The sequence below is a fragment of the Paramisgurnus dabryanus genome, chromosome 5, assembly GCF_030506205.2.
Source record: "Paramisgurnus dabryanus chromosome 5, PD_genome_1.1, whole genome shotgun sequence".
Lineage (NCBI taxonomy): Eukaryota > Metazoa > Chordata > Actinopteri > Cypriniformes > Cobitidae > Paramisgurnus > Paramisgurnus dabryanus.
In genome coordinates, this window is record NC_133341.1 from 9486273 (window position 1) to 9498378 (window position 12106).

The 12106-nt window shown below is 38.1% G+C and overlaps 1 protein-coding gene across 3 annotated transcripts in view; it reads right to left on the minus strand.

Annotated features, from left to right (window-relative positions):
- Nucleotides 1-12106, minus strand: part of kank1a (KN motif and ankyrin repeat domains 1a) — a 70341-nt gene that overhangs the window by 23741 nt on the left and 34494 nt on the right. For all 3 annotated transcript variants that reach the window (XR_010532212.2, XM_065267123.2, XM_065267124.2), the window contains exon 2: nucleotides 10160-10288. Coding sequence is in view for 2 of the 3 variants with exons in the window: in XM_065267123.2 (XP_065123195.2) it covers nucleotides 10160-10196 (37 nt within the window). In the remaining variant the exon portion in view is untranslated. The remainder of the gene's footprint in view (nucleotides 1-10159; nucleotides 10289-12106) is intronic.

Here is a 12106-nt window from a genome sequence, read left to right on the forward strand (position 1 = left end):
GGCAACTGGATGAAGTAAACTTGCTCTATTCTTCATTCTGTCTCACATTGACTGGTTAGCTACACTGGCTATAGTTAAGAAAAAATATGGAATTTGTGACCCTGTCTGTGAAAACCCAGCTAAAGTGCTTTTGAGATTTACTCTTTTGATATATTTCTAATTTCTGTGAAAATGTGACCTTGATATCTTTAATATTAACTTAGTGAGGTCAATGTCAAAAATTTTAGAGGATTTCACAGGGTTACGTAATATTACATTTTTGTATCTTTGTTAAATTTTCGAAATTGTTATCATCTCCTGTATCTTGTATTGGCTGTGGTTTCATACTTCCAGGTTGGCTTTGACCACAGACACTCCTGAAATATTTTTACTGCGTTGTAAAATCTGACAGTCTAAAACTAAAATGAAGGATAGTGACCAATAAGAGCACAGAGAAACTGTAAACACACATGTTATGAGCAGGTGGACTAACAAACATGACACAAGAGGTCTGTTGTCACCAAGCTATTTATGGACACAAAGAGCTAAATGAGCTCCATACAAATGGTGTGTGCAAAAGAACGCCTATTAAACAAAATCCACTATAACAAGACGTTCAGACAAACTGTAGTGTGTGAAGACAACCACCATACAATGAAAAAAATGCATCCGCTTTTTGTTTTTTAATCCCCATTAACTCTTTCACCGCCAGCGTTTTTTTAAAATGTTGCCAGCCAGTGCCAGCGTTTTTCATGATTTTCACCAAAGTTTAATGCTTTTCAGAAAATGTTCTTCTTTAAATATATAAACATACAATATACCAAATGAAAGATCAGACCCTCTGCTTTCAAAAAAAAAAAATAAAAAAAAAACAACGTTTCATTCTACCTTCAGTGGTTCTTTTGTAATCAGCTTTTGAATATGGGTAGGTTTCTGCAAAAACACATTTTGGGCAAAAAGCAGAGATAATTCCATTTTTGTGACGGACTTTTCATAGAGATCCCATTCAGAGCGATCTTTAAAACAGTCACGGACATGCAGCCGCTTTGCTTGGGTTACTTCCGGGTTTAAAAAGTTGCGGAAGGGCGCCACCTGGTGGATATTAGCGGTATTGCGAAAATACGGAAAATCTCGTCATTGGCAGGGAAGCGTTTTCTCTTGATTGACGAGATATCTCGTCAATGGCGGCGAAAGAGTTAAACAGCAGATTAGACATGCCATTTTGATTCTCTTTCAATGTGAGGTCAGAGTTGTACTTTGTCCACTAGATACTATTGTCTCAGACTGTATGAATCAGATCTATTTTAACTGAAAGCGCTTATTAGCCTCTTTTAAACAGTAATTCCGGTAAATTATCATGAATTTACCAGTAAAAACAAAAATGTGCTGTTCACACACACAGTGATGCTCCGTCTTTTTACCAGTAAGACATCATTCACACATCAGTACCAAAATACCGGTAAGCTCTGGTAAAACCTGGTAACTTCCGCTTTCTCTCCGAGTTTACCGGTATTTACTGCAAGCTCAGTGTTGTATTTGTAAAACAATGGCGGTTTATGACTTCATATCCACGGTCCGCATTTTATTGTTTTCACATCTGTGGCAAACGCTGACGGTCGCGAAGTTGCTCGTGACCAAACAACATTGCGTAAGGCGACGTCAAACAAAACATAGGCTTCACAGAGGTCTCGTACACACTGCAAACTTTTGGGAGTGACAACCGCATTTAAATGCGGGAGTGAATCCCCTAAATGTTCGTTTCATGTCTGTACGGAACAAGACTCACTCCCAAAAATGTGATGATTGACACAGAAATAACTATAGCAACGTTTTGCCGTCTCGCGTGCTTATCACTCACAGCTTTGACCAAAATAATTTAACAGCATTGTTTTTTGCAATAAACCTCCGTCTTGGCGTTGTGTATTATACGCTTTTAGTGTTGCCAGGTCCTTGTTTTTTTTTGTACATAAATACCGTTTAGGCGCTTAACCGTTTATGACTTTGGGCTCTTGAAGCGATCAAGTTTTTGGTGTTAATAAAGTGTGAAGGTGCCGGTCCCAATATTTTGATCTTTAAGGTAAAGCATTTAGATTTTTCTTGTTCGCCGTTTTTCCAGTGTTAGATCTGGCAACACTACTCAGCAAACGCTCTTGCCTCTGTCATTTTCTGAACCGCACACACAGAAGATTTTTTTCAGAAGAGAGACCTGTCATGTCCATGATGCACGTTTAAACATTTGATTAACTACTAGCTGTTCAGTTCGGTTATGTACACACTATGCAGAGTTTCTGTAAATGCGGTTGTCACTACCTGCATTTTGTGGGAATTAATTTGGTTGTAGAATGCGGTTGTCAATCCCGTAAATTACTGAAGTGTGTGTGTGTGTGTACAGAACTGGATTAAGCATTAAAAAGTGAAGTGACAACCAAATTAATATGCAGTGTGTACGGGACGCGAGTGTGCTAATGAAGTCGGCAATTCAGCGAATAGATTTGAAACAACTTTGGTGAAGAAATGTGGAGGTTAACTTTAGGTGTGCTCGTCTTTTAAGCAGCGTGTGTGTGGAACCATCCGGAAACAGTTTGGAGTTGATACGTCATATGTATCAAAACGTTATGATTGGCCCAAAGCTAAAATGTCTGTTCTAAATACCGATAAATTACTGGTAATCTTACAACCTCTCTTAATTGTAAATTGGCAGCACTGCTTTACCGGAAAGGTTCTGTTCACATATGACCTGTTAACTGCAATTTACCAGTAAATTACCAGTAAAGACTGTATGTGTGAAAGGGACTATTATCTGTTTGTAAAATCGGGGCATTTTGGACATGCTATAATAAATGATCTGTGGGGTACTTTGAGCTGAAACTTCACAGACACATTCTGGGCACACCTGAGACTTATATTACATCTTGTAAAAAGGCCATAATAGGTGCCCTTTAAGGTGTAATATTTACAGTAGGAAGTTTCACTGTTAAAACAATCCATATTAAGAAAACTATAAATAAAAGCATGTTACTTACAGGGCCTACATACAGGGTGGCCTTCACTCACTTCCTTAACAGGTTAAAAAACACAAGAAAGGTGTGTGACTATGTATCAAGGAATGTGTGTGGTTTCTGTTGGTAAACCATAAAGGGATATTTCTCATAAAGGGATATATGCAGCATCAAGTATATAAAGCGTTTGATGTTTAAATAATTTTCACTTGCATTTGCCAAGCAGCAGGATGGTGTGAGTTTACACAGTCAAAATCTAACATTTGAGCAAAATGTAAAATTAGTGTCATGTCAACATCTAAAAATAGATGCCCGCAGACAGCCCTGCTCTGAGACATTCCACACTTCCTGCAGTTTCTGAACTGCCTACACTGAAAGGGGTGAACAAAGAGGAATTACAGTCCTTGGATACATCAAAAATCACATGCTTATGCATTATGTGTTATAGCATTAATGATATAAAATACAGTCGGTTCACGCATCAAAATGGAGTGAGATGTAGTACAATTTGAGTACCTAGAGTGCTGCACTTTTTCAACCCTAAAAGAAATTGTGAACCATTGAACACTTGCACTCAAGGGTCACAACTTTCCCCACATAGCAAAAGGGGTCAGAACACATGTGTTAAAGTAAGTGGCAATACATTGTCTGCATTTAAACTAGGGATGTTAACCGATGACCGTTTGACCGATGGTTGACCGTATCAACGTTAACCGGTCAAAGTTGTCGGTTGTCGGTTAAAAAAAGGGATCTGTAAATTAGGCTATTATAGACAGTGGACTAGACGCTACTACAGTAAGTCATCTCTTTCTTTCCAAGATCTTTTTGTGTGAAGTGAACAAATCCCTCACACTCAGTTTTTCATAACTGGTCTGTTTGTACTTTATAAACCAATAAAAAAACATTTGGCGCAAGGTCACTGCGTTTGGTTTCGCATGCTCACAAGGTTTGCGAAAAGTAAATGCTACAGGCTATTTTTTTATAAATTCCTTTATTCGAATAGTAAATAAAATACAGCAATAAAATAATTAAAATTAAAGTCTCTCCTGGTTGTGTTCCAAATTATTAACATTTATGTCTTTTAGGCTAACAGTAAAGTGCAGAGTAAGTTTTGTTTCTGTAGATCCTTAGCCATGATTTTTACCACTTTATTAAGTTTTGGTTTGTAGAAAGCATTTCTTTAAAGTGAATTTCGTTTTGTATAAATTGTATCTTAATTTTTAGAAATGTTTCATCAACCAAATGCATGTATTTAATAAATAAAAAGCAAATATAGCAGAGTATATAATTACCGGTCCTTGCATGAAGGCGCCGGCATGTCGCGTTCACTTGCATTGCATTGTTAATTAGAACGCACCTCATCATAAATAAATAAAACTCAGTGTAGGCCTATATGCCTCATACATTAGCATTAAATATCTTTGCTGCATTTGTTCTAGAACAAACACAGTGCGAGCTGCTTTGGCCGGTGCGTCTTTTACACATTCTGAAGGTGCCCGTTTAATCCATTGGTTTTATCGTGTTGCAGTCTATTAGGCAACATTCCGCATAAGATGGGTTTAGATTTGGAAATACATTACATCCACATTTAAGTGGTTACAGAAAAGGTGATGATGATCATCCTATGTCTTTATTATTACTACCCCAAACTAAAGCGCAGTCTCTTCTGAGCTGTCATTTTCTTAAATGAGCCGCAGCAATTTTCAAAGGAGCTTCACAAACGCCTTTATTTTCAAGTTCAACGCGATCACCTAGTACCTAAACTATTTCGAAACTAAGCACGGCGCCGCGTTTGCAGGACTTATGTTTCGCGCTGTAGGGGATTTAAAAAGTGTTGTGAGGTCTGTGTGCGTGTGTGAGCCGGAGGCAGAGCGCAGAGAGATGCGAGTTGCGAAATTGCAGGCGCGGCTCGAAATGGCTGTTATTTTAAATAGGATAGCATATTTTAAACTAATAGGCCTATCGGTTAACCGGTTTCAACTGGCTAATGAGGCTCGGTGGCCGGTCAAGAAAATTTTTCGTTTTCGCCATCCCTTATTTAAACATAATTTCTTTCAACCAGAAACCATTAAATGTTTCAGTGTAGTTATAAACATGAAGTGTTTACAACACTACAGCACCCTTCTAAAATGTATACACTAGATAGCATAGAGTAGAGTGTCTAGTATATATATATTCGAACCTTCTAATCTTTAAGTTTAAAAGGTCACATCTTATCTACTTTGTCTAACAAAAACTGTCTGAAAGCTCATCAGCATGTAGCTGCTAAATATCTCCATGCTCAGCATTAAATTACAGCTATCAGATAAAAGTGCTGTTTTGCAAACACAGCAGACCCACAGGGCAAAGAGGATTGCCTTAGACCCCATTTATTACAACATAAGCTGTGGAAATCACAGATTTGTGAGCAACCTCAAACAAGAGCATGTGTTAAATCTGTTTGGCTTTGATGCCATATTAAACTTCATATCAGCAAGAAATAAATGCACTTTACCACAAATGTACCCGAATAAGCAGCCTTTGAAATGTTATTGTTTCACACCATATGCCAGCCATTTCTTAAACCTATTTAAGCCCAGCCAATTTCTATGATTCATTAACAAAATAAAAACTTTTTTTTTGTCATTGGGTTTTTGCGTTTCATTTGTCATGTTTCAGCTGTGTTATACACCATTACCATTTTAATGTACTATTTGGTGACTAAAGCATGTAAAAAACTCGCTTTAAACTGAATGTTGCTAGTAATTTAGTTAATACAGTAAAGTAATTAAATAATTTATAAGTCAAAGTGAGATCATAATAACAATATTCAAAACAAACTAACTATGTGCATAGCCTCCAACACCAGAAATACAGGCAGAAGTCTACAAGCCTAGGGTGACGTTTGTAAACGTGGATTCATATTCATGGAACATGTCACTAGTTTTGTTTTCATCCACCTATTTTATATGCATTTTGGAGATAATAAAAAACACTGGATGGAAACACAAAGATGTGAATAAATAAAAACATGTCCGCATAAAAACGTAATTAACATAATGTAGCGCGGTCGCATACATTTCATTGTCGATAAGAAAATATGTGCATGAACTATGATAGAAACACTTTAACAGAATAAATCCCTAGATACGCATCAAAAAAGTCATGTGACTTTGCGCATTGGATGGCATCATCAGTGGACAACAAAACTCACCATTTGCACACCATCTAAAATGCGGTTTTGGAAGTTAGAATAGGTATAGTATCTCAATGGTTTGGTAATACTACTTACATGAATGTCTTACTTGACTGTAAACTTTAAAAGCAGGAATCCACATCCAAAAGCAGGTAACATGTGTAGCCTTTAAAAAACGGTTTGGTTTGGGTCAGGTTGGGTCAGCTCACCCCACTTTAGCTTGGTTAGCATTTCCATCAGTTTAGTAATGCTTTGGAGTTGGCGGGATTATAGGCATGTTGTTATATTTGCGCTGCCTACTGCTGTGACATCATACAAGTGAGTGTGTTGTTGTACATTCCCATACATTCATTTATTTCTCTGTCCGCTACAAAATTAAAATTGACCACCACAAATAGATGTTTGCACATCACGTTTATCACTACCTTTGCTCACATGACAGTTTCTGTACAAACACGTGGCGTCAGTCGACGTGCTCCACTGAGCCTCATTTAAGTTGCATTTAAGCATATACGCGTCGCGAATGTGCCGCCACAAACTGTAAGTCTGGAAAAAACTTATGGTGTTCCTGATTCTCAACCTGTGGATGTTTTTTATCGCTTAAAGGGAGTTTGGGAACTTACAGTAAAGCACACATGACAACAGGTTTACTCGAGACGTGCAAGCTAGCATGAATGTAAAGCTAAGCTGGTAGTGATGATTCTCTCAGACCAATCAGTGATCTACAGTGTTTTGCGTCACGTTTTGGTATCAGCTTGGGTTGCTTGGAACTCACAACCAAGTTTGAGGTGGTACCAAAAAAAGTATTGAGTACTATGTACTGTACCAAGTGGAAAAGCTCCCAAAAGGAAGCTGACCTGACCCGACCCAAACTTTGGGGTACTAGGCAATAGAAAAGTGCCATAGAGTGGCTTTACGCTTTCTTACTGATATTTAGCGCCAGGAAGTAACGATTTTGCGCTCTTCAGCTTACGTGTAAAAACGCATGCTTCATTGGCAAATGTTTAATGCGATATTCCAATGATGGGAATAGTTTTAATGCTACATTTTGGATGGAAACATAGCTAATGTCTAACAGAAAGCCTTTCATACTGCAAAAACTAAACCTCATATCAATGGCCTTCAAATCTTTTTGCTTTAAACAGTGCAAAACCATTAACAACAGATGGCAAAAGTTCAAAATACAGCAAGTGACAGCATCATTTGTGCTACAGAATAGACCAGGGAGGTGGGCATGCTGTATGCTTGTACATCTCTTCAAAAACATACCTGTACTAGACTAGTTGAAAGACTAACCACAGAAGAGTAGCGTAAGTGTGCTACTTTATAATCTGTCAAAATTTTTCTTCAAAAGAAAACTTTTTCTTTAAAGTTTTCTTTAACATGCTTACAATTTCCAATATTATCCAAGTTGCAGAGCATCCTTTTCCCTGACATGAACATCAGTAATTCAGTAAGTACAACAGAGCCTCCTAATTTTCAGCCAACTGTAAAACTCTTAAACAATGAATACAATACAGTTTGTGACTTACTGGGACAGGAGCTGGACAAGCAGTACTGTAGCAGGGTAGCACTACTGGTCAAAGCATATCAGAGTCTTCTCTCAAACACACACACACACACACACGCACACTTAAGAGAATACAGAGGCCCTTATTCTCACCCTGGCCTGGTATTTCCTGACTCGGCCCATGGAAACCACGTCAGCTTTCCAGTTTAATTATCCCAGAGATCCACGTCATCTCAAGACTACACTAACAAACACACACACAGGCTTGTTAAACACGAGCAAAAACAATGCTGGACCAGATACAGAAGTCTGTCTAAGAATAGTCCAGTGATGAATGGACAGACCAAAAGCAAAACACACATTTAGATAGATTCAGTGTTATTCATTTGTGTTAATGAAACCAGCAGTACTTCTCAGAATAAGGCCATGTATTAATAGTACAGAAATAGATGAATTATAGGAGAAAAATTATACTTGGTAAATTTAAAATAATTACAGACCAACTGGTATAATTCATCATTCCCTCATCATTATGTACATCAATAAGATGTTACCAAGGTTTTATTGCTGAAACCACTTCAAGATTTGATTCACAGCTAGCTGGTTTAGGTTGGTCTTCTAGCCTGGCTAAACTGATCTAGACAGATTCCCTACACGAGTTAGTTAGAAGCCCAGCTAGTCTCCTAACCTGACCAGCTAATAAGTGCTCAAAAGCCCTCATAAAGCAGTATACAGACCAGCCTAACCACACTTTCAGAATTAATAGTAAACTTGTCACCGGGAAGGTACCTTTTCAAAAAGTACACATTAAAGGTACATAACTGTACCTAAATGGTACACATAAGTACCTTATTAAAAGGTACTGTCCCAGTGACAGCTTAACTTGTACCTTTTTTCTGAGAGTGCGGTACATTCACATGGGGTGAAAGCGTTAACCCTTGATGGAAGGCTTGTTTGAAGCGTGGCCAACAGCCAATCACAGTGGCCGCAACGCATGCTCCGGTCTTGCATAAACGTAATTGGCTGATTCACACTAGGTTATTTGCATAAGGCGATCTGATTGACTGACGGACGCGTTGGTGCTTAAAAGGTTGAGAAATGTTTAACTTGTGCCACAAGCAATGGCAGTGACACAACTTTACGGATCCACAATTAAGTTCGGCAACGCATGACGTCACCCATTAAAGGTAAATGAGAAGCTTTAATGCTTTCGCCCCGTGTGAATCTACCGTAAGAGACACCAAACCAGCTTTTAATGTTTTAAAATGAATATGAATAAATATGAAATCCATGTTTAAATCTAATGCACTCAAATAGAAACAGACACAGTACACAGCCTTTCTTTCTGAAAGGTTTGAATCATTTAGATCAGGCAGAAAGCTTGAGCCTGAAGTGGGCAGACGTATAACAAGAGTAAAAAAAAACTGTTTAAAGGTTAATGAGGTAACAGGATGTTTGGACAGAGACCTCCATTGTAGCTTAACAGTAATCATGGGCCCATAATGCCTGTGCCCAAAACTTTAGTGCGTCCATTAGTCCTCAAACGCTGACATGCTAATCAGCTAGAACTCTAGACTTCATGAAAGGCACCGCTTGGCAGCCTTGTTTCAACACCAAGCGCTTTGGCCTTAGCTTGCTGTAGTGCCGCAAAACATGGAAACAGTCCAAGACAACACCAAATCTCCTTTAAACTGTTATTGACCTGAATTTCATTGTGGAAATATCAAAGGTGATGGTACAAACAGCACAACTAAAATATCCAGAACAGATACAATATTTTAACCTTATATCCATTGACAATGTTGGTTTCAAAACAACAAAAACATGGTGATTTGAAAAATATATAATATATTAATCAAAATGACATACATAATTTGGGTACATATTGTAGTGCACAAACACCTTGGAGTAAGACTAAAAGCCATTAAGTCCACTTGTTTCTGTCAATATAAAGTCAATTGTATAATATGCAAGACTAAATTTTGCTCATAAACTGTCAGGAGGAATGTGTAATGAAACGTGTTAAACTGCGGCTTTTGTGCTAAGAATCTCGCAAGGCTGATAAGGAATATTTCACAGCATGCTGTGAAAAATCACACTCCCCCCTCCAAGTTGAAGAATTGTGCAGCAATGATGGGCTTGTATTCCCAACTAAAAATGTTTAAGACGTACTAAATGGGAAACTGACAACATATGCTGTTAGATTACATGCCTTAGTCAATAAGCATCTAAAACTACCCCTAAGCAGAACTGGCACTTTCCACATTATATTCCTGTGGCACCACACTAGGCAACCACACCTGCTTCTCATTTAAATTAAACATGAAACATGGATGAGAAGATTGATTGTACGTTGAGAAACACTGAATATTATGTAACAAATATGACAAGTTTCAAATGCTGAGAATTGAACCCATGACTTTTAGGCCTAAATAGCGGTGATTCATCGGTGAACAAAACAGACAGTCATGCATAATTAAAAGGGAGAGGTGTTACCTGAGGCATTGCCGTTAACGTGCATGGTTTGGGCCATGACTGCAGCCGCACTCTTGAAATCCAACAGACAGCCTGAATGCGTTCATGCAAATGTCATGCATCAAATCAGCTTGCCATGCAGCCTGCAAACTGACCAGAAAAATAAATGCATTAATGAAAATTGATACTGTACACAAGATGCTAGACACCACACGCATGCATGATTCACAAATATTTTCTTATGGAAGACAGCACGTAGCAGCATATGTATTCAAACCAGACAAATAGGACAAATATGACAAACCTTAGTGTTGCACATCATGCATCATTACTGTACATGCATGACCTTGTGAGCAGTTTAATTAAAAAACATGAGCTTTCATTGAGGTCATTTAATATTTAACAACTAACCTTGGTGAGCATATAGAAACAACCATGTGAGCAATCCTACAGTAGTTGAAACTTTTCATTTAAGACTAAAAGCAAGGAGAACAAGGGTCAGGTGTATTAAAAAAAGCCAAGTGAAAGCTAGATTTACAGCTACACAGTAGACCACCTCACCACCATATAAGTGCTCTGGAATGAAACAGTGCTTTATTTTAAATTAGCACAGAGACTGGAACGATCTAAACTTGGAACAGCTTTAAAAGCAATAGGACCAAGATTAGAAATGTGGGGCTCTCACCATCTGTAACCAACTACATGCAGTTGACTGATAGCAAAACGAGGAATGGACGATTTGAGGAGCTCAGATGCAAAACCCTCTAAGAGCATCTGATATGTTTTTTGTGAATTAGTCAAAGGATTCTGCTAACAATAGGGCATTTCTGAATGACCTGAGGCAGAGACTAAGTGGATTTAAAGCAAGAGTATTTGCTAAACATATAATACGGGCTAAAAGCATTCAGTTAATTTTATTATCTAATTTTTGATGAAGGTGGCGTTTAGCGGCTTTTGTACCTGAGCTCCTCATTTCTTTTTAGGAAGGAAAATTGCTACCAAATGCTGGATTGCCTTAACCTAAAAGCCAGTACTAAGGCCCAATTCCTTTTTTACTCCTTACCCCTACACTTTCCCTACCCATCTGTTAAGCACGTTCACATGAACAGCTAGGAATGTCCCAATTCTCTTCAAGTTAGAGGGGTACGGCCAAAAAGCCCTTCAAATGAAGATCTTTCAGGACCTCAATTCAAACAAAAGAGTAAGACATTTTCCAACATGGTTCCTCAGGCGAGTTTAATTCAAGTCTTTTTTCACATTAATCAAGTTTTTAATGACAAATAATCATTTGTTTTATGTTACATGCAATCTTGTGTTCATATTTACAGTCATCTTATTAAAAGAAATGTTCGCAAAAAAATTTGCTATAGTTTTTTAACATATTCTGCGTTACTAATTGTACAATAGTACAGCAACCTAAACAACTTCCGGAGCACAATCGCGTCCAAATTCCCCCCTGACTGATCGAGTCTTATAACTAAACTTATAAGACTACAGGTAAAGGGGCATCTTTTACGTTTGTGAAAAACGTTGCATCTACTTTGACGTAGGACGTATGATGTAATGACGGTGTAGTAGTGGCGCCCCATTTCTTGGGAAAATATTTTTAACCCTTCCCCTTTTCACTCTGTTTCAAGGGACAAGGAGAAGGAATGAGGGGTAGGTATAGGGGTATAAAATAGAATTGAAATTGGCCCTAAAGGTGCCTTTAGCCATTTTATCCATTTTGCAACCTTAGCCATTCTGATAACTTTTAGGGCTGTCACTTTTGAGAAAAATCAAATTCGAACGGATTTCGAATATCATGCAATGTATCCGAATATATTCGAATATCTAGGCGCCGCCCCCCCCCACGCGCATCAAAAACCCACTGTAATGGAGGTTCAATCACAAAATTATTAACAGTGACAGTCATAAACAGGGTTGTCTGGATTACTTTTTTACTTAATGTTTGAAACGGCAGGTTAT